The sequence below is a fragment of the Eubalaena glacialis genome, chromosome 16, assembly GCF_028564815.1.
Source record: "Eubalaena glacialis isolate mEubGla1 chromosome 16, mEubGla1.1.hap2.+ XY, whole genome shotgun sequence".
Classification (NCBI taxonomy): Eukaryota; Metazoa; Chordata; class Mammalia; order Artiodactyla; family Balaenidae; genus Eubalaena; species Eubalaena glacialis.
This window is the reverse complement of record NC_083731.1, coordinates 9,652,574-9,680,528: the sequence shown is the minus strand read 5'-3', so window position 1 is coordinate 9,680,528 and position 27,955 is coordinate 9,652,574. Positions and strand designations below refer to the sequence as shown.

The following is a 27,955-nucleotide window of genomic DNA, read 5'->3' as shown; positions in this document are numbered from 1 at the left end:
AGAGTGGATGGTTTACATGACAGACATATTTTGTTTCCCAGTTCTGGGGCCTAGAACTCCCAAGATCAAGTTGTCAGCAGGGTTGGTTCCTCCTGACGGTCATGAGGGAGGACCTTTCTCATGACTTTCCCGAGCTTCTGGTGTTTTGTCCGCAATCTGTGGTGTTTTCTGGCTAGTAGAAACATCACCCTGATCTCTGTCTTCATCCTCACATGGCGTTCTTTGTGTGCAGATGTACCCTTTTTATAAGGACACTAGTCACAATAGATTAAGGACCCATCCTACTCCAGTATGACCTCATCTTAACTCATTACATCTCCAGTGACCTTACATTCTGAAGTATAAGGGTTAGGGCTTCAACATCTAAAATTGGTGGGGACACAGTTCAACTCATAACAGCTCCCATTCCACCTATGATAAAAATGGTTTTTGGTTTGATTCTGGGTGTACTCAGTTTGGGGTTTTCCCTGGAGTACAGATGCTAAGGTTGATGGGGACATAGGGTCTTCGGGAGTAAACTGCTCACAGCCCCCAGGGCACTGCTGCTGTCTTCCTGTTCCAGATCATCTCTGGTTCTCTAGTTGCTGCAGGACAGTGGTGGCCTGTGTCAGGTACTTGCACCTTCACAGCCATTTCTGTTCTATTGAAGCTGTTCCAAGATGGTCCAGAGTCAAGTTACATCTCCTGGAATGGGCACAACCCTATCTCTCTGTGTCCTGTACTCGACGCCCCCTGGAGGGGGCAGGGGACAGTGCCTTTTCCTGGAGACCCAGGCAGTGCATAGCTCTTGCCTGCACCTTGCTTCCTGGCTTAGCCTGTATCCTTCTGAATAACAGTGTCCTCCCATTCAGATTGGCAACTACATTCTACCAGCTCTTCACAGACCCTCAGGTTGTAAAGATTAATCCTACTGTCTCTTCCATGCAGTGTTTTATGAATATGAGTCAGGGTGGTGACATCTCCTGAGTGCTGCTGAAGTCCTAAAACAACACTCCTTTTAACATCATCCCTTGTAGGAGTATTGCTTCTAACGGATGTGTTTTTTTCTTTTTAAAATTTTTGAGTAAAATATGATCATAAAGTATAAAAAATAATTTAAAAGATCAATATTGTGTCTCTACCACCTAGCTTAAGAAATAGAATCTTTCTTATAAATTTGCAAATCTATTGCTCAAATCAATTATCTCCAAACTCCTGATCACACTTCAAGAAATTGAATTTACCTGTATTTGTGTATTCATTGATAATTTATCTAGAGATGAGCACCGCATTTTGGAAACCACGCGCTCGTGTCAGGACCTTTGTTCTGAAGCTGAAAAAGAAAGATCGGCTTTTTTTTTTGCTGCTTTTTGTGCTTTTGCTGCATTGCCAAATGCATCCAATGCCAAAGGCTAGTATGAATGTGGGGGGAATTTTATGAAGCTTAAAAAAGTACACAGACACCTGGATACATACACACACGTAAATATGTATGTATTTAAGTGTATATATACTTGTTAGCACATTGGTTAGCACACTAGAGTCTTAAACTTATTATTTGGGCACAGTTAATCATAGAATTAATTAATAGGTTTGCCTATTAGTTTTGTGAAATTTGGACCTCCCTCCTGGGAATATTTCTTATCTCTGTAACACATATGCATTCTTCGTATGGATCAGGAATTTTTCTGTGCAGTATTCGAGAGGAAGATACATGAATCAAAATTTGCACCTAATAACCATTTTTTATTCTGCAAAAGTACTTCTTCACTTAAGTTTAGGATTGGAATTATCATGACAGTCGTATTCGGGCTACCTGCTCTCCAAATACTTTCAGTAGAGATGTTAATAGCTGACATTTTATTGACAGGCAGTGTTTTGAATGCTTTATGGACACTAACTCATTCCATACCCATGAGAACCCTGTGAGATAGCTGTTATTATTACCCCATTTTACAGATGAGGAAGCAGAGATAATGAAAGGTGTTGAATTGTGTCCCCCAAAACATATGTTTAAGTCCTAACCCCTAGTACCTCGTAATGTGACCTTGTTAGGAAATAGGGCCATTGCAGGTGTAATTCGTTAAGATGAGGTCACGATGGATTAGGGTGGCCCTATCCACCAATCAACATGACTACTGTCCTCATAAGTAGAGAAGAAGAGACACAGGCACAGGCAGGGAGAGGGCCATGTGATAGCAGAGGCAGAGGTTGGAGGGATGCAGCTGCAAGCCAAGGGACTCCAGGGATTGCCAGCCCCACCAGAAACTAGGAAGCGATGAGGAAGTATTGTACACAGAATCTCAAAGTCCATGACCCAGCCGACACCTTTTTTTTTTTTCCCCATGGAAAGGCATTTTATTTTAAATATAGCAGTGTGTGCATGTCAATCCCAAGCCGACACCTTGATATGGGACTTCCAGCCTCCAGAATCGTGAAGACAGTAAGTTTCTATTGCTGGGAGTCACCCAGTTTGTGGTACTTTGTTACAAACCTAGGAAACTAATGAAAAGCCTGAGTATTTGCCCAAGCTTACCCAGCTAGCAAGTTCTGGCCGCGGGACTTGAACCTAGGCAGTCTGTCACAGGAGGGCATTACGCCTGCCCCTGGAGGACACAGAGCATCACCATGTTGGCTGTGAGCCGTAAGGGCATAAACAGAGCTTGCTGTGTCGACAACCAGCACAGCTCGAGGTGAAGAAGGGTAACATAACCAGGTGGAGCGTGTTATTAATATTTGTCAGAGATGCACGTACACAAAGTTCTTTTTTTAAAAAACATATTATTATTTTTATTGATATTAGTATAGTATTTTTTAGAAATTTATTTATTTTTATTTATTTATTATTTTTTGGCTGCGTTGGGTCTTCGTTGCTGCGCGTGGGCTTTCTCTAGCTGCGCCGAGCGGGGGCCACTCCTCTTTGCGGTGCGCGGGCTTCTCTCGTCGCGGAGCACGGGCTCTAGAGCACACGGGCCTCAGTGGATGCGGCACGTGGGCTCAGTAGTTGTGGCACACGGGCGTAGTTGATCCGCGACATGTGGGATCTTCCCGGACCAGGGCTGGAACCCGTGTCCCCTGCATTGGCAGGCAGACTCCCAACCACTGCGCCACCAGGGAAGCCCAGCACATACACAGAGTTCTGAAAAAAAAATCTCGACATTGAGAGGGATGCTGACAAATACCATCCAATCATCCAGTGCTCTTGGTAACCACATTAAAAGACAAAGTTTAGAGTCTTGCTAAGTCTCATATATAAGTATACATACACACATATATGTGTATTAATAAACACACACATACATATACACATATCTCCATTGACCAGATTCCTTGACACACATATTTATCTATAATGAGAAGGAGGTGATGGTGAACAGGGAGTTTCATTTTGTTCTTAGTAAAACTGAGGAGATTTCAGTCATTTCTGGTCTCCTGATCTGGTTACAATATTCTGAGTTTCTTAGATTCCAGTTCGATTAAGTTCATTTCCATCAGCTAAGAAATACTGTTGATGGATATTGTGTCTAAGGCTTGAGTGGCTTCTGTCATTTGGTGTATTTGAGATGAAGAGACACCCTTGAATAAAATACCCCAAGACAGGACAAAAGACCAAGACAGAAACCAAAGGAAGTGAGGGCTCCTTTTATTTTTCTTTCACAGAAGAAAGTGAAGGAATCTCTGTAAAGATTTCTGATGAATAAACTCGTAGAACCGGGAGCTGGTGGAATGGAGGACTGAAAGATTCCATCGTCTGGTCCAATAGTCTTTCCTCTCTCTCTTTTCCTTCTCAGGACATCTGAGAAATATAGCACATGCTCTAATTATGGGGCAGGGTAGGGAACACCAGCTTCTTGAGAAATGTGGATGAAACGGCAGAGAAGACAGTTCTAATAATTCCCCCTTAAAGACACATACTCTGCAACCCTCGAGAAATACTGAGTTTATGTACACGTTTAACTTACCAGACCAAAAAAAAAAATTGAGTCCAAAAAGTTCGAGGATTAACTCACCTGTTGAAGGTCACAAGACCAACTATGGCAGAATCTATATGAACACCTAGGTTTCCTGAATTTCCAAGCTAGTGCTTGTGTCTGAGTGTGTTTGTATAATTCTTGCCTGAATATGATATTGTAGGTTTGACTTTATGAAATGTGCCACCTACGATTCAGCTAAAACACTGTGTCTTGCTTTGCTATAATTTATATTTTATGTTTTATAATTTATAATTGTCTCAGGTTACCAGAATTCTAATGTTAAATCCACCAATTTTAGCAGTATTCAACCCAAACCCACTTTAAAAATAAACATATCAGGATAATCTGTGGTATTTTAATGGGTACTTTGAATAACAAACAGGATTTTGTTTCAGGATTGTTTTCAGTAGCAAACAAGATTTGGTAACAATATCCACCACTACCACCCTGATTGAATATGTTGAATGCCCCATTTGAAGGAACCACCTTGGTTTGTTGTAAGAAAAAGAAAATGATTGAGGCTATAGTATGGAATTTTCAAGATGAAAGGAATCTTGGGGTTATTCAGTCCAATTTCTTAATTTTGCAGATCAGCACCCTGAGGTCTAGAGAAATTAGATAACTAGATTCCTGAATTCTTCTATCCGCCAGCTTTAGCATTATTTAATTTAAAATAGTGAAATCTGATAATTTTACTGTTAGAATTCTTTCAACATGTATTGAGTAATCCAGTTCTGAGCATGTGAGTTACACAAGGAAACAGTGTCGTCAAGCCACTAATCCATAGATTTTACTGGTACCATTTTTCTTAGACCAAGAGGGTGCTCTCACGTTTACTACATTGCAACTAAACGGATAATGTTGGCTGTAATAGGAAAAACACAGCTTTTCAGCTAATAAACTGACCTTGAGCGAGCTAATTACACTTTGCTCCTCCTACTTGTAAAACAGGGAAACAAAAATCTGTCTCGCTGGCTCCTTATGGCAAACAGACTAGCCTGTATAAAGTACTTACCACTCTACCTGGAAACCAGTAATTGTTAGTTTCCCTTTCCTCTCTTCTTTTCCATTTTCCTGATCAAGGTTGCGTGGTGGATTAGTGTCCAGGTAGGACTAGAGCCCAGATCTTTCCATTTCTGGGGCAAAACTCCCTTCTACACAGAATTCTTCCATCATTCACATAGTAATGTTTTCAGAAATGGGAAACAGAAATATCTAAGAAGTCAGTTTTTAATTAGCCTGAGAAGCAAAATAGGGACTTGTACCTCTGTCTTGAAAATGGTCAAGTTTCTATTGCAAACCATGAAGTAATTGTAAAGTTAGCTAAGGGATCCTTGTCTTAGAATTTTAGATGTGGCATTGTTCCTTAGTTTCTTATACCTAGAGAGGCTGGGAGATCTATAGTGGCTCAGAAAGGACAGGAGAAAAATTGAGTGTGTCTGTTATTAAATGAGCTTGTTTGAATCCACTGGACAATAAGACAATTCAGGTCTTGGGAGTTTACTTATTTGACCAAACCAAATAGATTTGTAGGGCCAACTGAGTGCTCAAATTAAAATATCTATTTCAAGGTTACCATGTGGCTCTAGCAGTGGAATACCTAGCTTATCTGACATCCAGAGAGAATCACTTTTTAACATCGTCCTCCTCTAGATAATAAAATTGTTGTCAGTAGTAATCATGGAATAATAATTAATCATCAAGATTTGTTTCCAGCTTTATTAAGATACAATTCACATACAGCGTTGTGTAAGCTTAAGGTGTACAGCATAATAACTTACATATATTCCAGAATAATAACCACAATAACTTTAGTTAACCTCTGTCATCTCATATAGATACAAAAAAAAAGAAGATAAAGTTTTTTTCTCCTTGTGATGAGAACTCTTAGGGTTTACGCTCTTAACTTTGGAATATACTATACAGTATATTTGTATGTATATTAACTATAGTCATTCTGTTGTGCATGACATACCTAGTACTTATTTATTGTATAACTGGAAGTTTGTACCTTTTGACCACCTTCATCCAATTCCCCTCCTCCTATTCCCACCTCTGTTTACTACAAATCTGATCTCTTTTTCTATGAGTTTGGTTTTTATGCTTGTTTGTTTGGTAGGCTGGCTATTTTTAGATTCCATATATAAGTGAAATCATACAATATTTGTCTTTCTCCATCTGACTTATTTCACTTAGCATAATGCCCTCAAGATTCATTCATGTGTCCCAAGTGGCAGGATTTCCTTCTTTCTTATGGCTGAATAGTATTCCATTATATATATATACTATATATACTATATATATATAATATATATATACTATATATACTATATATATATAATATATATACACATATATATTATATATTTATATACTATAGCTTCTTTATCCATTTATCCTATACCTTTGCCTACCTATGTCTACATTTATCTATTATCTATCTATCTATCTACCTTTTTAAGACTTCAAAAAGACTTGAAGCCAAAAACATACAGCTAATCCAATAGGCACATTAATTTTGGCAGTTTATTTCCATCCAAAGTATCAGTAGACTTGGAGGAGAGTTAAGTGCCGTCACCTTCAGCTTTTTTTGTTTGTTCGTTTGGCAAAGAAAGGTACTATTACTTTTCATTGGTATATGCAAATGCCTAATTGATTTTTAAAAGTTCTTCAATACTGGTAAAGTATTTCCAATTGGAAACAGTTTGTTTTAATTTTTAAAAAAAGCATCAACTTCTCCTCCACTGTACACTAGTGTATCTTATCATCACTCTGAGTGGAATAGATTAGTGCCTTTGCATTACCCAGGTAAAAGGGATCACGAAATAGTGGTGGCAGTGCTGCAGTTGCATTGTTTATTTAAGAATCACAAACCCCATTTTATTCTGTCTCTGTTGGAATGCCCTTCCTTGATCAGTGGTGATCAAGGCTTTAGCTCACCTGGGAAGCACTGGAGACAGCTGACCAGGCCTCCATATTCTTACCCAAAAAGGAGACTAAACTACTGGATTTTACCCTCCACCGTGACTTGTCTTCCTTTTCCAGCGACTGGCGACACTACTCACAGCCCTGGGAGCGATGCGAATCGCCTTTGGCTTTTTCATCCTTATTACTTTGTGGGGGGTTGTTTTGGCATTTCTCTCACATTCTTGTTTTGTGTGTTTGTTTTCTCTTGACTCCTTGAGAACATATTTGAAGGGCAACAGATTTATTCTCAAGGATGTTGGATGGTTCGTTTTAAGACGGTATTTTGTAGTTGTGGAAACAGAGTTATCTGGAGAAGAGCCAGAACTGGAATGGTCTAGACAGCCAGGAATGGTGGATGTCCTGCTGGTTAGGACTTCATATTGCCCTGGGCAAGGGCCACCCTTCGACCTGGACAATAGGAGGGGTTCGGCTCTGGTCCTCCTCTGCCATCCTTTCCCAAGGCGGAGTGGGGTGGGATGCCTGAGAGGCCAAGGGGACCTCGCCACCTGGAGCCTTGGGCCCTGCAACCTCTGTTCCCCTAGGCTGAGGTGCCTGGGACCCAGGACCTTCTACCCCGAAGGTCCCCAAATCTCTTCCAGAGCCTGCTGTGGCTTTCCCCCCAGTCAGTGGCAGTGCAGATGTCCTGAGGCTGGGCTGGTGGTCAGGGAGCAGCTACCGCAGGAGGGGCAGGGGAGGGGACGGGCTGGCAGAGCTGTGGAAGCACATGTGGACCTGGGCCGGGCTGTCTGGGAATTCTCAGGCCCTCCCTGTGTAGGATAGAAACGGGGAGGAGGGGGCTTGCTGCCAGCTCTAGCCGATTTATTTGCATATCTAAGAGAGAAAAATGATCCCATCTTATACATGACTATACAGCAGGAAAGAGGATAATCAGGACCTACTGTTTGCAACTGTTGAGGTTTAAATTGTGTGCCCCTAAGAGATGGGTGAAATCCCACCACCAGGTGCTTGTGAATGTGACATTTGGGAAGAGAGTCTTTGAAGGTGTAATTAAGATGAGCCTCTACTGGAGTAGGATGCGCACCAATGACTGGTGTACTCATAAGGAGAAAGATGTGAAGACACAGACACACAGAGAAAAAGGCCACGTGAAGACAGAAGCAGAGCCTGGAAAGCTTTCACAGCTAAGGAGCACCAAAATCGCAGGCAACCATCCGTAGGTAGGAGAGAGGCATGGAAGAATTTCTTGCTCAGATGCTCCAGGAGGAATGGATCTGCAGACACCTTGATTTCAGGTTTTGGGGCTCCAGAGCGGGGAGAGAGAAAATTTCTGTTGTTTTAAGCCATTCAGTTTATGGTACTTCGGATGGTAGCCGTAGCAAATTAATACACAGTGGATAAATTATTTTGCAAAATGAGATGTTTGCCGAAGCCATGTTATTGACACTGTAATGGAGATTACCTTGCTTCGATAATACAGCAACCTCATTCCCTGAGGTTGGCCAAAGGTCTTATTAACCTTGGATAAAGAGTAGAAATAGAAGATTATTTTCTTTCTAAAAAAAATTAGACATTTATCTCCAAATAAGATTGTACAGACTATTACTTGGTAATTCTTGACAGTAAAAAAAAATCGATTCTCATTTACTTTCCTAAATGGAGGAAAGTGAATCAAGAAGGCCCTACTGGGCATGAAGATTAGAAAGAACATAAAGGTAGAGGATCCTGTCCTACATTGTCTGTCATCTTTGCCTCCAATCAGATGCTACAGGAAAAGCTGAAAACACATTACCTGACACAGTGTGTGCCCAAGACATTAGTATAAGTTGTAAGGAAAAAGGGCCCCCTAATCAAAAAAATTGTATATTCTACGTAAAGTTAAATAGCTTTTTCATGAAAGGACCTCTGATGGGCTTCAGTGTGCTGATATATATCATAGCACGCTAAGAGAAGAATATAGCATGTCTCTTTCCATGTTTACTTTATCATAGAACCTTTTATGGAAGAAGTTTCTGAAACTGGGCCTCCATGGACTAACTTTGGGTTGTAAGCACCTAAAATATTGCTTCTACTGATGCTTCATTGGGTCAGTGTGGGATGAATGAGTCTTTTCCTATCATCTGTACATTTTCCTTATTTTTCCAAATCTCCCTCCCTTTCAAAAATCTGTAACCTTTGACCCACAAACCATTACCCACCTCTGTCATATATACCTTAGTTTGGAGTTTAAGATGTTCTATCCAATATAAAAGAAGCACTGAGTATTCTTTTATTCTAGATACTTCATTTTCTTCTAAAGCATTTTTATTTTCTTTGCAGTTGATATGGAGCTTTTTTATTGGGATGAACCATAACTGACATTTAACTTATAAAAGTGGCTACTTCATGTGGTTTAACCTAATACACTAATATTATTAAAGAATCGTTACAGTTACCGAGATACTTAATTCACCAAAAGAGGCTCAGCCACTTCAAGAATTTGGCTTAATACTTTTATAAATAGACTGGATGGTTGGCAGGAGAGATCACTTATGCTTGTAAATGATACCAAGTTGGCTGAGATTGACAATATCATGTAGGACCAGACAGGAATGCAAGATGATACAATCAATTTGACAGAATAATGTGCACTTGGTAAAATGAATCGCAATTAGGGTGCAGGCAAGGTTTTGTTTGTAAAATAGAATAATTAATTTGAAAAATGCAACAGGAATAGAAACACTTACCTGGACTGGGCCCAGGGGAGTTTTAAAGTCATAGCCAATCACAGATCCAGGCTCTGCCAAGCATGCCCAAATGGCATGCCTCTGAGCCATTCATTCTGACCGACCATCTGGACTTCATCATGTGGCTTTTGGCTGCCACCTCGAATGACTGTTGGCCCAAGATCAATGATTCCATTCCATTGTGGCTATGAATTTCAGGCATTAAGACATAGTACTGTTACCTTGAATAATACAAGAATATTCTCTCTGTAACCCATTCAAACTCTACTCACCTTCCAAGGCCCAGTTAAAAGTCAAGGAAGTCCAGAAAATCTTTCCCCTCTTATTTCTATAGGTTGTAGACTACATCCCTCAACTTAATATAAGGTCCAACAAACATTTCTGGCTGAAGATAACGCAATTCTCTTTGCATATTAGCCTCAACTTTTCAGTTTTGTAAGTTCCTTGAGGGCAAAGACCAAGGCTTGTATGTGTTTTGTACTTCTTTCTAATATGTAGTCAATAAAACATTAGCAGGATTCTTCAAGCAGGACTTAATAAAATTAATAACCACAACAATAAAAACAGCAAAATGTTGATTTGAGAGCATGGAAGGTTGAGAAATTTTTGTGGCAGTAGATGAATATGACTCTTATCCTTTTGACTCTTGAACCAGATTACCCCATCAAGAAACAAAATATATACTTATTTTTCATGTCAATCTTATCCCAAGGTGGTATTTAATGTATCTATACAATTTTATTACATATCAAATTCAAATAAATATAAGGCCAATGTTTAGTTTAGTGGAATTTCATGTGTTATAAAATGCAGTTAAATGGAAATTGTTCTTACGGGGCTTTTGTGTCTTAAATATGCCGGTGCTAGGTGGACTCCTTTTAGTGCTGAATTTTCTGATCATGTGGTTTTTCAGACCTCTGGTTTATTATTTATCCTCATGTCTCTATGAGTTAAGTGAATGTTTTTAGAATGATTTATCGAAGTTGATTATGAAAATAAAATCCACATACTTCATTATATGGTATATAAATAGGATTACCCCTCAGTCACTGTCGTATATCTGTGTTTGAATTGATTATAGCTCGGTCCAGAACCAACATCACTGTTAAGATCCTTAGTTACAGTAATGGTTTCCTTTGGAAAAGAATTTGAGTCTAACGGAATGTTGTTAAATTCTCAGGCCACGGTGTGTGTGACTGTGGAAAGTGCAGATGTGATGGAGGATGGTCTGGGGACGCTTGCCAGTACCCAAAGACCTGTGACCTGACAAAGAAACAGAGCAACCAAATGTGCAAGAATTCTCAAGATATCATCTGCTCTAATGCAGGTAAGAATTCCATGCCCTGAGAATTCTTAAATGAAATAATCAAATGTGGGTTTTTAATGGAAATATGTAGGTGTTGAGAAATGTTGAACCTCCGAGTGAGACTGCTTTTGAGCATATTTTTTTGAAGTGAAATTCAGATAAATCAATTGGGAAAAATGTCCTCTTGCTGAGACTGGCAAGTCTGATGCTCTCCAGCTGTTCCAAATGCCTCCTTCAAGTAGGATAGTCACTGGAAACAACACCCTGACAACATTTTAGGTAAATTGTGAGCCGTGATTTTGAATGCTGGATTAATCCTTTTAAAAAGGATTTGTATAAACTTACTTAATTATCTTCTGTTACAGATCAAGGGTGCTTTGAACTTATACCTTGGCATCAAATAGAACCAAACTTTTCAAATCTAATGGGGGTTTCCGATGCCCTGGATGTGAAAGCCATTGCAGAATATAGTGATAGCAAGATTTTTGTTTGACTAAAATATTTTTATATCTGATAGACGTCATTTAAAAATATTTCTTAGAAATTTACAGAGGAGCTGTTAAAATTAATTACCAAAATCATATAAAACACAACAGCTGTGGTTTTGGTTTCAATGGTGTTCAGCCAGTGTTACTATAATTAAATACTCTTTTAACAGTTGGGCACATAGAACCTCAAAGTCAGTTTTTTCTCAACCCTGGTTGAACTTGAGAATGCTTCTGTCCTACACTGGAGACTCTGATTTAATTGCTTTGGGGTCTGATATGGACTATAGTGGGGTTTTTTTCAAAGTTCTCTGGGTAGTTCTTACGTAGATCCAGGGGTGTGAGCCTCTTGCTCTGCATGCTGAAGGCCAGGGTTTGACTACATAAATGAGTATCTTCCCCCCTGAAGCTCACATTATTGGTAGAGTCCTTCTGCATTCAGAGCTGGGAGCTTTCCACAGTCTTTGATTGACAGGAATTGCTCTGTGTAGATTGAGTGCAGTAGGGTGTTTTGCTAATAGCAATCAGGTCTACTGCCAAGGCAAGCTGTGAGTGGAGCAGCCGGGGACCGTGACGAAAGTGCTAACGGTCAGGTTACTTTCTGTGTTCACTGATACTCTCCTGGCTTCTCTCCAGCACTTCCTTTTTTCTTTTCCTCTCAGTAGAATTTCTCTACTTCCGGTTCATGACACTCATCCTCTAAACACACACACACACACACACAGACACACACACACTCACCATATAGCCTCTTTTGTTTTGAAAACTTCATGCTTTCCAAACTTCTTTCAGTAATAAGACTTGAAATCAATTTCGGTTTTGTTTCTTTGTACTCTATTTTCAGATTGATGGATGGATTAATTGATTGATTGATTGGTTTTCAAATCCAGGGTTTTTTTTCTTTTTAATAACACATTATAACCATATAGGGGTTAGTTTAGGAATCCAAAGATGTTTCAGTGTTAAGGAATCTAAATGCATGATTCACTACATCAACACATCTTAAAGGAGAAAATTTACAGAATTGTTTCAATAGATGATGAAACACATTGGATAAGATACAAAATACGTTTCTAAGATATCTCTACCTCTATTTTTTTAACATGGATACAATACTTTTATGTAATCTTACTGTCCATATTCCAATTGTGTCAATTGACCCAACAATGCCTTTTACATCATTGCGCCCACCTCTGTATAGGATCCAGTCTAGGGGCAGTGTCACGTCTGGCTGTCACCTCTCTTCGACGTCCTTTAATGCGTCTTTAGACAACTTCCACAGGCAGCACAATCTTTTTTTCTCTCTCTTACTCTCCTCTCAGTTTCTAAGCCTTTCAAGTTTACTTTGGGGATCTTGCTGTCACATGTCTTTCTTTTAATGCCTACTTCTACAAGCCTAGTTCAGGACCACTGCCCCAAACTGCATTAGTCTCTGAGTTCTCTATACTAATCTTTCCCCCTCATATCGCAGTGTGATTTGCAGGAAGCAGCTTGGAACAGAAGGGGAAGAGGAGGTATATGGAATGGGCAGAAGACTGAAGGGCAGGGGGAGATGGAGATGGAGCTGGGCACTAAAGGAGTTCCAGAAGTTGACTCCGTAGGGGCGCAGAATGGCAAGGCACAGTCTGCAGAGCAAAGCAAGGCTCCAGCACCATTGCATCAGGAGTATAGGCTGGTGTTCAAGACAGGGAGTCATCCTAGAAAGAGACAGCTATATTAGGCAGAATGAAAAGTCAGAGCTAAAATAATCTAGCATAAAACAGAAGACCAATCCTAGAGACTGAGTTAACTGGCAACCAAGAAAGAGATGCAGGATGACACAGCATGAGCACGCGAGTCTGGCACTTTTGCCTGGGCTTCCATATGCCGTATCTTGGAGCCTCAGTTGTGAATTCTACTTGATGAGTAAGACAGGAAGTCTCTGAACTGTTGTAAACTTCCTGCATCACCCAGGAATGGTTCAGATGTGTGGACTGGAGTGAGCCAGCCTGTGGGGGACGTCAGTGAGAAGTTGTAGAATTCAGAGGCAGAGGCTGTTCCTTCCCATCTTTCCTGAAAACAATGACTGCATACGTAGCCCTAACTATGTTACACCTCTCTCCCTACCCATGAAGGGCTCCTGGTATTCCAACAGATAAATTCTAAAATTCTTGACCAATATTCTTGATCCTACACTGTCTGCCTTTAGCCTACCCTTTTTTCCAAACTCAAGCCAGACTCTTCACTGTTAAATTCTCCATCCTTATTCCTTAGCCCAGACTCTTTCTTCAACATCACAAGTTTTTTCTCCATCTCCACTTGTTGAAATTCTATCTATACATCAAGTGCCAACTCAAGAACTTACTCCCCTACTGTGCCTTTCCTCCTTCACAGAGCCAGACTGAGGTTTATACTATCTTTATAGCATTTGTCACAAATCTGTTGCAAATGCCTTTGCGTCATCTGGTTTCATATAGATATATGTATATGTAAAAATTATCAATCACCTAGCTCTTTCTTCTTGGTCTATGATTTACTTAGTTTTAATTTTATCCATCTGATTATCTTCTATAGCACTTATGACTTCGCCAATAATATAATAATAAGCAATGAGAAAATTTAATGAATGGATACATGGATGGTTGAAAGACAGCATAAATAAATGTGAAAATGAAAAAGAAGGGTGATAATTAGAGAACAGAATGAGATGAGGCAATACCATGAATTGTAGCGTTAGATTGGAAACGAACTTTTATAAATTAAAATAGTTTTCAGGGAAAAAAAGCAAGAAAACGAAGTTTAATAGAAGTAAAATTCACACAAGTATTCTCAAGGAAGAAAAATAACAAGCTCAAATTCTGCAGAATCACCATTTATATGTGGCTGTGAGAGAAAGAACCCTTACAGAGAATAGCAAATCACAAGTGACCTGTGTAACAGAATCATGCAGAGAGTGTGAAACCAGGAAGTGGTGGGATCCATAAATATAAAATGTGTCTGGAGAAAATATTTGGGAATATGGCTAATATACTTGATGTCTTAATGGGAGAAGACAAAGAACCTGACATTTTCTGAAAGTCTACAGTGTGCTAGACACAGTAGCATTTTTAGATAGATGACTGGGTGATATATTTATCACTTGATCCACACAGCAGCTCTATGAAGAAGACGTTATTTGCAGATAAGGAATTTGAGAGTTAGAGATAAAAGTAATGACCTCAAAAATGTAGAGCTAGTGTGGATTAAGACCTGGATATGGCTGCAAATCTACCTTAGTCCTAAATCTATGCTCTTTCTGGTACACCACATACAGAATTGCCAGTATCCAGTAGCTCAGTTCAAATATCCATAGTATCATCTTCGGTTCCTTCCCATCCTTTACCTCTCATACCCAGTCACCGAGTCATCTTTTCTTTCTCCTGAAAATATCACCACGTGTATTTGCTTTTTTTCTAAACTCACAGCCATGACCTGGGTCAGCCTCTATCTTCTTTCCTGCAGACTAATGAACTAACATTCCCTCATATCCACTTGGCCTCATTTCAGTTCATTCTCCATATGACAACCAGAGTAACAGGGTGGGAATGAATACCTGATCACATGACTCCCTTGTTGAAAATATTTCAATGGCTTCTCATTTTTCTTCTTGATTCAAGTTGGAAATCTTTAATGTGACCTCTTAGACTTCCGTAAACTGCGTCTTTAATTGCCTTTTTCCTTTCATGACATTTTCCACTTTATTTTCTGCTATACGCCAGCTGTCTTTTTCTTTTTTCTCTTATTTCCTCTTTTACCTCAGAGCCTTTGCTGTTGTTTCTTGCTGGAAGTGGGCTTCTTCACCTTCTCAATTCTCTTAGCTATTATTTTTACTTGGCTTTCAGTTCTCAGTTTAAGAGCCATTCCCCAGGGACTCTATCTTTGACCACCGGGTCTCAGTTAAATCCCCTTACTATGTGTTTCTGCAACACTTTGCACTTCTCCCCTGATTTTATCACATTGTTTTTTACTCATATAAAACTTTAAGAGGAGGATTATGGCTGAATCAATCTCCTGTTGCATTTCCAGAGTCTAGGATGATACTGGAGAATGGCAAAGTCTCAATTACTCTGTGGTGACTGCTGTGATGATCGATTAAAAATTTTTTAAAAAGCATTAAAAAGGAAGCTCCTCAAATGGACATTCTACTTCTCAATATCCTTTGGATGCTGTTTTATTGTCAGTGAAATCACTCTTGGGGTTGTAGTCAGATCCTCAAACTTGGCTGGATATGTTGTGTGTGGTAGACTAGATGACTCCAGTGCCTCTGTATCACCCTGAGCTGCCCTGAGGTTTTGGTGAGGTCCCAGGACTCTATGCAGAAGAAACCCACTCTGGTCCCATACCCATAGTGACATGGGTATCAGTTTAACACTGTGGGTATGAAATTATTAGGAACACCTAAGGTTTTCATTTATGCATTTGATAATGAATTCCACAAATATTCATTATATAAATAATATGTTCAAATATTGTGCAAAGCATTGAATAAATAACTGCTGAGGAAGATAAGCAAGGTTACTTCTCTCACAAAGCTTAGAATTTTCTGCTTTAGTTCACTTCAGGCCCAGGTGTAATCAGAAGATATTCATTCACGCATTGATTGGATGGACATGTATAAAGTAGCTCTGCTCTTGGGGAGGTCACATTCATGAAACTATTAGAGGTCAATCATAATAGCTGTGTGCTATAAAATATAACTCCTGGGCTACAGTAATCTCAAGAAAGAATGTCATTATCTATCTCATCGTACCCACAGTAAAACCTAATTGGAATATTAAATTGATTTGAATTGTCTTTATCTATGAAAGAGATAGGTTAAAATTCATTAATTATAATTTATATGCACTTAACAAATAATTTTTGCTCTGTTTTAATGGTTTAGGTACCTGTCACTGTGGCAGGTGTAAGTGTGATAATTCAGATGGAAATGGACTCATTTATGGTAAATTTTGTGAGTGTGATGATAGAGAATGCATAGATGATGAAACAGAAGAAATATGTGGAGGTATGTATATTAACTTTGCAGAAATTAATAAAAGTACTTGATTTTTTCACCTATTTCACTGCACTTTTTTTCCTATGCATTTCTGTGCTAAGTTTACTCATTTAAGTTGAACCTATGCTTATTTGGAATACACTTCATATAGGGAAAGTTAGACTAAGGCATTCAGAGCAAACTAGTACATCTTAAAAATTTTTTATAGATTTTATTCTTTAACCATTATTTATTGAAGTATAATTAATTTACAATGTTGTGTTAGTTTCAGGTGTACAGCAAAGTGATTCAGATATATATATGTGTGTGTGTATATATATACACACATATATATATGTATATTCCTTTTCAGATTCTTTTCCATTATAGTTATTACAAGATATTAAATATAGTTCCCTGTGCTATACAGTAGGTCCTTGTTGTTTATCTATTTTATATACAGTGGTGTGTATCTGTTAATCCCTAACTCCTAATTTATCCCATCCCCTTTGGTAAAACATGTTTGTTTTCTATATCTGTGTGTCTGTTTCTGTTTTGCAAATAAATTCATTTGTATAATTTTTTTAGATTCCACATATAAATGATATCATATGATATTTAGAGCAGACTAGTACTTTTTAAATGCAAAATCAGATTGTTCCTCAAGGAGAACCAGATCAATATGGCAACAGGCCAACTGCAGGGTTCTGTAGTGGTCCTAGCTGGACTCTATCTTTTCTGCTCACCTTAACTGCTTTTATTCTGCCTCTTTTATCCCAGTCTCTCCGTTGCATGTTTTAATTGCATTGTCTTTCCCGTTCTGAACCATAAAACTTTAAATAGTCTCATGTCCTATTGGGGACATTGAAGGCCAATAGGATTATTAGCCTAGAATCTATCCTTCCCCACCACACACTTAGATAACTTTTTTCATGATTGTTTCTACAGACCACCATTACCTCAGTCCATTTTTCTGTTGTACCAATTATTGCATGCTTGCTAATGTCAAGCACTGCAATAACTACTTCACATTCATTGAGTAACTTACCAGCATTTGGAATGACTTACCAGGGTTGAATAGGAATTTAGACGCCTGTCTGTCTGATGCCAAAGACTGTGCTGTTGACCTCTCACCGTAGAGAACTGCCCTGGAGTTTGGAGCTCCGTGAGAAAAGCCTTTCTCACCACCCACAGTGCCCTTCTCTTCTGCTTACCTATCTGCAACCTTGTGCCCAGAGAGAGTTTCAGTCGTGCTGGCACAGGAGAGGAAAGTAAACAGCAGTAAGAATCCCTTCAGTTTAGGTAAATTCTTCTCTGCTGTTATTAAACATTTTAACCTGGTTACCTCTGGCCTCATCTCTCTATCCATCAGTAATTGCTTCTTTCATTGAAATCTGAAAAGACTCGTGCATGGAATCCTATCCTGCATACCAGATGGGTGATCAGAGGAGTATTTTCCCTTGAAGGATCAGGAGCAAATGGGGCGAGGAGGAGCCAGAGGGCCATACAGTGTCACTAAGCTGTCCTTTTGTTTACAAAAACAAATTGTGGCTTCAATTCCTGGGGTCATCCAGATGCTCTTATTTTACGTCAGCTTGGTTTTTTCTCTCTGGTTTCCTTGCTGCACAACCAACCAAGATAAAACCAACAAACACGAACCTTCATTTTTCAAGCCAGTGACCTAAGCTGGATGCTGCTCAGACAATTCTGCTAAAGGGCTCATTCCAAAATAATTAGAAAAATTAGATAAATCTACCCACAGATATTATGTATTTGTCCTGATATCTTATTTCCAATTATTACAGATCAAAAAAGAGGAGGGGAACATGCGTGGAGCCAGTGTTTTCTGATGCACACCACCAAAGCAAAGTCTATTTGCATGTGTAAATATAAACATTGAACTGGAAACAACAGGAAATGTTTAACTCTCAAGCTTTCCACTCATTATTTCCGTTGGTTTGAGGCTAAAGCAATTTCATGGTGCAAAGTCTCTGACCACAGATACTAGCACTCCAGTAAACAGCCTCTGGGGATGACCTTGACTGGGATTCTAGATTTTTCCATGTGTCATTCACATAAAACCAGTCTGTTGAGAGGTGATCCTACAGCCCAATAATGGAGCAATTCAAAAGCAGATTTTCTTACACCATTAGTTTGCACGAAGCAGAGAATGATGCTCATTGTCTGGAGTGTGTTTTGTCCTGAGGCTTATATTTTATCTCAATTATTCATGTATGTCTTATTACAGTATTTTCATTTGAGCTATGAATATATCTGCTTAATTTTCCACCTATATCTGCATACAGTGTAGCCTTACATGATTTATCCTAGTAATCCTATTCGCCTCTACCTCAATGATTTTTTAGTAAAACCCCAATTCAATGCTGAATTTTCTAAACATACAAAGAATTTGGGTTTGAAGAATGAAGATCTATGATCATTTCTTAATCTCATGGTAAGCCTTACGTAGGTAGCATCTTAAATAAATTTCCTACAATGACAGAGGAATAAATTTCTGAAGATTTCTTAGATTATAGCGGAAATTCTACTTTTTGAAGTTTTAAAAAAAACCCTGACTCCTAGGAAAAGTTGTCTTGCTTTCTTCCAGTGTAATCCTCAAGTTCCTAAGGCTTGTGATGTAATACTGGAATGTGATTTTTTGTGTGTGTGTATACATGTAGAGATATTTTGAAGTTCATAAATAAAATGTATAGCTTTTATATGTTATTATTGATGAAATCATTTGATAGCCTTTATGTTTGCTTAAGTGAACAAATTAAAATTTGCTGTAGAAATGATCATTGTCTATTAGCTTAAAAAGAGGTTTTCTGTGGCTACCCCGATTACAGCTCATTTAGACAGAAAACATGGCATGGTATGCTTGGGTCCCTGTCTCTTTCTCTCTCTCTTGCTATAGCACTTTCTCTTCATCTCTCGCTCTTTCTGTCTCTCTCATGTATGCCTGCTGGCAGGAAGTTTCATCTGAGAGACAAGAATGTCATGAGACCAGAATATTCTACTGTATTTCTCCCTTCATATGTGAGTGTCTCAGGCCCTACTGACACTCTTGCCATTGGCCAGATATGCCATAGTGTTTAGAAAGAAAAATAGCCTCACAATTAGTTTCCCATGGCCCTCTGGGATGATGACTGTTGGAGAAGAGAGAGGCAAGAACAAAGACTTTAGCCATAGACTCTGATAAAACATAAATTCCTATAAACCAGAAAGAATAGACTAAAAACCAAAATGGCCCTGGTTTTCATCAGATTTGCAAGAACAAGAACATACATTCATGGTTGGGTGGCATAATTACAAAAAGGGAGGATATAAAAAGTGATTTGGGATAAAAGGTATTGTCATCTTTTGGGAATTTGTAGGATTGCTGGACATGGGTGCAGGAAGCGATGATGTGACCATTCATTACAGATTGTTTGGACATAAGTACAAACAAGAAGAGTAACAGTTTACAGCATGGAGGGAGTTGAAATTGTGTGGAGGCATCTGGACACAAAATGACGGGCTGTCCTTACCTAGCATTTTTATCCTCTTGACAGATAGGAGGGGAATTTGATTGTAAGACCAAGGGTCCATGGTATTGTCTTTGTAATCAGTAGTTTAAATGACGACTAAACATTGATTTCGCTGAAAACCTCTTTTCCATGTGGTAAGACACAGCAGCTTGCAGGACACAGTTTAATGAAATGATGAAATATTTTCTCTGGTTTAAGAAATGGTCATTAATAATGTGCATCCAAGGAAGTATGCACCATTGCTTTCTCAATGGTGGATTTCAAATATCAAGAAATGCTCTTAGAGTGAATGCTTACATACATTTGAGTTTGATGTACACATCTGAGATCAGAACATAATAGACTTGCACAGTCTTTCATGCCATTTCTTTAAAATTCTGTCATTTTAATCAGCCACCTGGCTAGGACAAGTTAGAGGACACCTTGACTTGCTTTGTGTGTGTAATTATGTAGGTATAGGCACACCTATGATGTTTTGGGGGCAAACTGTATAATTTGATTATTTTAAGCAAGGGCTGTGGAGCAGGTGAATTATTTCCAAAGGCAAAAATGATCACCAAGAGGTAGAAAGTTAATTCTGCTTTTAAAAGTTGCTTTTTTCCTCACCGTATAAAATTCGTTTTGGGTAAAGGCCACGGAAAGTGTTACTGTGGAAACTGTTACTGCCAGGCTGGTTGGCATGGAGATAAATGCGAATTCCAGTGCGACATCACCCCCTGGGAGAGCAAGCAAAGATGCACATCTCCAGATGGCAGAGTCTGCAGTAACAGAGGTGTGTCTTTCATACTCGTTACTACGTAATTGGGAAAAAACAAACCTCTTAATTATTAACCCAGTGTTTCTCTGTATTTCCTTCCATGTGGAAGTCATCTTTTATAGTGTTTGATGTAAATCAACATTTCCTATACCAACAAGCTTCTCTTTCTTATTTTTTGTTGGGCAGAGAGCAGAAAGATAAGAAAGTTACTGTCATACTTTCAGCTTCACTGAACAGATAGTTAACACAGGGACTGTAATTTCTTTGGCAGCCACCCAGAAATGGCATAGTACAGGGAAAAGGCAATGCTTGTAGATACTTCTGTTGAATGTCTCTTGACTAACAGAACCGTCTACAGCATAAGCATCTAATTATCCGGAGAGCATTCCAAAAAAAACTCTCGTCTTAATTATGAGTAAATTGAAGGCTTGTGTTGCAATACAGAATTGATATGGAGTCATTTAACTTTTATATGCAATAATTAAAATGTGATATTGAACAAAATATAGCCATGTGGAATTGAGAGTGACTTAAAGCAGGAATTTTAAAAATATATTAGTATTGCTAACATATAATTTAAAGCGAGTTAACTAAGTGTTTGATATCAAATCAAATAGTTTTAAACACTTTTAGGAAAATCCTTGCAAATACTTGTTCTTTTTCCCTTTGTCAGCTGTACTGGTAGATAAAGAGCCATGTTGGACTCTTCTGACTACTTGAAGATATCAGTGAGTGGTCAATTTCCTTCTATACAGTAGTAAAAATCTAGAAAGCTGGAAACTTATTTTTTTTCATTTCTCTAAATGAATGGTACACTTTAATAGGTAATGCTTACATGAAATCCTGGGCACACAACCAACTTTATCTTTTTACAGGCAGTCATAGAAGAGTGAAATGCGCCAGGTTTCTGTACATAGAGAGAAAGGAAAGCAAAAGGCCTGACCTTGGGACCAAAATTATAAAGAAAAGTCCTCTCTTTAATTTTTGCAGAGTAGATTTGATTCTATATCATACTAATTCACCTATATTTTCCTTTAATATATAAGCTCTGCATGGGCCATGAGTGCATGAATTCCCCATTGATGAACATTTAGGTCACTAGTGGTTTTTCAATAACATGAATACCATCATATTTAATATCCCTGTATGTGTACTTTTGTGTACTTTTCCTTTCCTTTAGATATGTTAATTGAAGTGAGCTGTTATGTTATATGTAACACACATTTAAAAAGTATATGTTGTGAAATTGCCACCCAGAAAGTTGGACATTTTGTACTCCATACCCTCACCAACTCTTGATCCTAACAATCTTTTTTATTTCTGTCAATCGTATGTCTGAAATAATTTCTAACTCACTATTGTTTAAAAGTCCCTCACCCCTTCATCATGGTAGCTTGAGTGGTAAACATTTTTATGTCTATCTATCATCATAACTTCTCTCCACAGAATTTCCAATTGGTGTTCTTTGCCTTTGTCTATTTTGCTGTAGGCATATTTGTCTTTAGATATGACTTCATAAGAATTGTTTATATGTTTGTGAAAGTAGCTTTGTCTTTTACATACATATGACTACTTGTTTCAGCTGTTTTTATCTTTTAGTTTGTTTTTGGTGTCTTGCCCCCAACCAAAATTTTAGATTTTTATGTCGTTAAAGCTTTTTCTTTTTTCCTTTAAATAATTTGCTTTGAGGCTTTTGAATAAAAATGAATTTATTTCATATTTTATGGTTTTATTTTATATCCTTAAATCTTTAATCTAGCTAGAATTTACTTTGATCTAAGAGGTAAGAAAGGGATTTAACCTTGTTTTGTTTTTTTTTCACAGTGATTAACTGGTTACCCTAAAGATGATTATTAAAATTCACACAAAGTTAATATGATTTACAACTAAGCATTTCTCCTATGCAAATCTCCAAACGACCAAAGTTGTATCTCTCCACCTACACCAATGTCCTCTGTAACCTGAGCTCGTCTGATCCAGCCAACCTTACTTCTTAGTCTTCCTGAATATGTACCTTCTGCCCCAATGAGTCAGGTCTACTTGGGATCCCCACGTCCATTCCCACCCTCCTTTGCTTATTCTTGCTTTCTTGACTTGCCTTGAGTTGTTCTACCTGCAGTCCTCCTAGAACATTTCCCGTTCTCTCTGCTTATCCAAACCATCTACCTTAATTACTTCAGCCCACACTGATTTCCCCTTCCCCAAACTCTTACAGTATTTATGTCCTAGTTTACAAAACGTTAGTACTTTAGGTGCTTGTTTGTTTTTCATTAGCGTTTTTTTTGGTCAAATAAATTGTAAGCTTCTTGAGAGCAAAGATTACATCTTACGTTAATTGTGTTGGTATTATCTTTGAGTCAAACCAGCACGGTGCTCATTTCACATCCTGCGATCGCACATAAGTATAGACATAGATAATAATTTTTGTTTATTATAGAATCTCTACTGTCAACTTTAGATGGTGTTTTCCTCTATAGAATATTTTCCCTGAATACGTGTATTTTCCAAATATAAAGTAACAACAGAAAAAAAAGAGCAATGTGTAAGATGCTTTCTCTCATGATTTTTCTTCACTAGACCCATTTAAAATTATTTTTACCCTCTAGGGATTTGTGTGTGTGGTGAATGTTCTTGCCATGATGTTGACCCGACTGGAGACTGGGGGGATATTCATGGGGACACCTGTGAGTGTGATGAAAGGGACTGCAAGGCTGTCTATGACAGATATTCTGATGACTTCTGTTCTGGTAAGTGCTTGCCTAACTCCTGTTTTTAAATAAGAAAGTAGTCATTTCCCCATTTTCAAGATTTATTCAGCTTCTCACAGAAACCGTAAAAGAATGGAATGCGCCTTCTAAAGAATTCGGTATTCATAGGACTCCTAATAGCAACGTGAAAAACTGTTAGAGGAATCACACATTGGGCAAAGATTTGAGATGAAAATGCACCCACTCTCTGAAAATTAGTCTAATTCCTCGCCAAGAAGAACTATTACCTCCAAGTATTGAATACTCGACCGTGAGAATACAAAGCTAGCAGACCTGACCGTGAACAGGAGAGGTACCATTATGGCAGCCATATCAATATAGTACAAGACTTAGGACAATATAGTTCTCATGGATAGTTTAATGCATTGCTTCTTTGGTATGATTTATATACTAAAATTGTTCTGCAGTGCAGCCTACAACTGAATATCAATTAGTGGTTTCAAAAATTCTATTCCATGAATTTTTATGGAACAGATACTATTTTCCAGGCTCTCGATACTATTTGCCAGTGGCCTCTGGGCCACTGGTACCAGCAGTGAAGGAGACAAACATGATCCTTGACATTATGGAGCTTGTAATCTAAATGCAAAGGAAAAAAAAATACATCCTGCCAGAATTTCTAATAGTGCAAAGGGGGAAAAAAACAGGCAGTCAGATTTATCTGAAAAAGTGTCATTTAGCAAAAATAGAGTTACACATTTTCAGTCTGGTTATATTGGACAATCGAGAAGACAGAGACATGGGCATATACACGTCTTTATGCTTGACTGCTTGGTTGGTACAAGTATATAGAGAGGAAACGCCGCTTGTCTCCAGAAAGTTTGCCAGCAAAGGGAGATAAAAGAGCTGCCCTATTTAATTATGATTATGCAACTGCAAAGACTTCTCTGTCCTGGCTGAGGAGAGCCTGCTGCTAAAGCTTCCCACTGCAGAATTTCCCTCTTCTGATGATCCCTTGTGCTTGGGAGAATTTCCTAAACATTTTGTCCTTTGGCAGGACACACCCAAAGAAATTGAAGTATACCATGTAGCTCATGGGGACCACATTCGCAAAAAGACACTTCACAAGACAGCAGCTTTCATTTGTGGTTCCATGCCAGGGCTCTGTGCAGTTGTTGGTGGCACTGTCTTTACTGTCCCACCCCAGGAATGGGGTCAGTCCAATGCCAAAGGCAAGGACCAAAGACTATGCCCTTTCCAGGTTTTTCTGTTATTCATTCTGGGTGAGTGTTCTTTATTATCTTCATTATCAACACCATGGGAATAAAACAGCTAACAACTATTCAGTGACTTCTGTATGCCAGACAATCTGTAAAGCACTTCCCAGATTTGCATTTATTCTTCATAAAAGACTATGACATAGGGAACATATTTATTCTCATTTTACAATTGGGGAAACTGAGGTTCAGGAAATTCCATAACCTGCTGAAGGCTCCACCACTAACAGCTAAAATCAAAATGTTAACAAGGTCTCTGAATCTGAAGAAATCTAAAGGTTCTTTCTTTACTGAATGAATCTTTGTTTAAACTTAAACTTCAATTTAATATAACCTTTATTGAGTGCTAATTATGCTTTAGGCACTGTGTGAGATATTAGGGGATTAAAATATAAAAAAGCCTAGGCTCTGACCTTAAGAAATTTACTGTTTAGCAAAGAAAACTGCCACATAAACATACATTTCAATATACTATGGTGTGGGAGATTGGCATATTCATGCATATGTTTACTTATACTGGGGACGTAGCAATGAACACAACAGATACAATTCCTCTCCTTGGGGAGTTTACATCCTGGTGGGCCTGGAGAGACAAAAAACAAACAAAATGTATAGTAGGTCAGTGCTATATATTTTCATGGCCATTGTGCTATAGACTAAAATGAGCAGAGAAGGGGGATGAGAATTTCGAGGCATGGGCTTGTTTGACATTTTAATTAGGAGGGTGAGGCTCTTCACAGAGGTGGTGATGTATGACATGCATCGCATGATGCTTTTGGGTCACTGTGCACGTACAGTTCTGCCCTAAAGGGTAGGCTTATGGGTCAAGAGGGATGAGATGGGCATCCCAGGCAGAGGGGAAAGAGGCATAAGATCTGTGCAGGGGCCTAGAATCAATTTGGTTATTACCAGAATGTACAAGTAACGAAGGGTAAAGCTAGCAAGAAATAAGGACTGAAGGACTTTTTACCTTGCTGCTGAACTAGACTCTGTTCTAAAGGCAATGCTAGCGATGGTTTTAGGCAGTGGAGTGCTATAGTCACCAGGTTTCTAGTCTGGTTGTCTAGGTAAATGTTGGTGCCATTTACTGAAATGGAAAATATAGAAGAACGTTGTCAAATTCGTTTCTAGACATATCAGGCATAGAGGACCAATGGCAAACCAAAGCCGATCATTTTGTTCAGCCTGTTGAATCTGCGACTCTGAAGGATCAGGGCTGAACATGAGAATTTATAGAGTCATAAACACTGAGTTGTCAGGAAAAAACTATACCGGGGCTCAGGGAACACCATTTAAGATTGTCATTTTAAGATTGTGTGATAAAACATGAATTCACATAAATTAAAATAGGAAAATAAAGAGACCATCAGACTACATATAAAAATCATAACTTTGTGATTTTCTGATAGGATGCTTTTTTTTTAAACATAGGGAACACTCTTTCTTGTTAAACCCATGATCCTGATTTTGGAGTGGGGTTGGAAAATTCAAAATGACTACATCATAGTGATAATTCAGGGTCATGTGAGCTAGTCCATCTCACCGTGAGGAGTAGGGCCGTGGGGTGAAGATGGGCATTGACACTTAGGCTGACACGTGGATCCTTTTATAAGCTCACAATTCCTGATGCACGTTATTTAGGCTTAGAGTTACTACCATAGGTGGGGCAGGTGAAAGCCATTGAGGAGGTCTCCTTGGAATCTGAAATTTTCCACTTCATCTGATCCATCCCTCCTTCCTGCTCCCTATTTTCTTCTTTCTCACATTTTCCATTCTTCCCTATGCTAGAAGATTATAGAGAAAGTTAAGTGATCGGGCAGTTATGGTTGCGTGGTTGGTGGAGTTTCTCATGGGAAGAGTTTAGGAGAGAATTTGTACGTGGTCTCTATGCCCTGGGTGTAGACAGGTACGGGTGGGAAGAGGTGATGGGGTAATAGGCTGTGATTTGAGCAATAAAACATCAGGCTGTGATTATGATTTTTTTATTTATTTGTTGAAGTGAATTAAATGTGGACAGTTCTCCACAGCCTGTCTCCCAGACTTAAAATGAGAAATTTAGGAAAGAAGAAACACATTGACAGAGATCCTGCTCTGTTAGATACCCATCAAGTTCGTTCACACACCTCATTCCATTTTATGTTCGCCCTAACTCAGAGAAGGAGACCTGATTATCCACATTTTTTTTTTCTTATCCACATTTTAACAGAAGAGGAAATGTTCAAAGAAATTAAGCAACTTGACAAAGTTCACACTGCCCTTAAGTGTCATCTGAAAACACATTACATGAGCCTAAGTACTCATGTAATTTAATCTCCGAGTGATGCAAATAAAATTCTTCAATTTTACTTTATTTTGGTAAGGAAGAGCTGTCCTCTGGATGCTCAAAATTCTTATGAAACTACGCTTCTCTGAACATTATTCTGATCTGGGGCAGGCATCAATCTCTGGAGTATTTCTTCATTCCCACTATATCTGTAGAATTCCATATATGATGCTTAGTGAATTATTAGTCTTCGCAGTTTTCCTAATTGCCTGTCGAAGTTGCACCACAGGAAGGGAGCCATACAGTTGATTACTGAGTGTGTTAATACCTTAGTGATATAAGACGGAAGTACCCCAAGTACGTGGATATTGTCTAGTGATTTATGCCAGGCTGGAGTGTAATAAGGCTCAGATGAAATGCAGCTTTATTTTTAGCTCCCATTCTTGCCCTCCTGAGAGTGTTGAGCTTATTTAAGTCCAAGGGAGATCTCCCACTGGATTATAGTTGTCTTGTTTAATTGACCTTCTCATTTTATTCATTCATTCCCACTGTATCCATTCATCTATTCAAAAATGCACTTAAATGTAAATATTTTGTGCCTAAGGCATCATGGGTATAGGGGATGGGATACAAATTTTGAAACATGTTCCCTGCTTCCAAATAAATCAGTTGTATTCATTTTTTCTTTCACTCCTAAATGTTGTTCACTGACACATGAATTCATCCATACACAAACATGACTCATATACCCACAAAAATAAACACACACACACACACACGGCTCAAAGATGATACTATTGACAAATTTTGAGTGTGACTAAAATGGCAGGGGCATGACCAGCCATCCTGAAGTGTACCAACTGCTCTGTTACTTCGATTCTATGAGCTGCTCCCCTGAATTGACTTTCTGATTAGGAAATAACTTCTTTATTCCTAATGGCTGTTTATCACTCTGGTCTATTTCCCTAAATCCCTTAATAGGAAAAATATGCTGCAGTGTGACTTTCCACTTTTTCAGCTTGTTCCTGCCTA

General features: G+C 38.6%; 1 protein-coding gene across 2 annotated transcripts in view; it reads left to right on the top strand.

Moving 5' to 3' along the window:
• The window catches only part of ITGBL1 (integrin subunit beta like 1), a 203,357-nt gene that overhangs the window by 80,273 nt on the left and 95,129 nt on the right, over nt 1–27,955 (top strand). Inside the window, exons 3-6 of one of the 2 annotated variants that reach the window (XM_061170946.1) lie at nt 10,785–10,931; nt 16,296–16,418; nt 20,550–20,690; nt 23,282–23,422. In XM_061170946.1, the coding sequence (XP_061026929.1) occupies nt 10,785–10,931; nt 16,296–16,418; nt 20,550–20,690; nt 23,282–23,422 (552 nt within the window). The remainder of the gene's footprint in view (nt 1–10,784; nt 10,932–16,295; nt 16,419–20,549; nt 20,691–23,281; nt 23,423–27,955) is intronic. The other variant, XM_061170947.1, reaches the window with a different exon arrangement.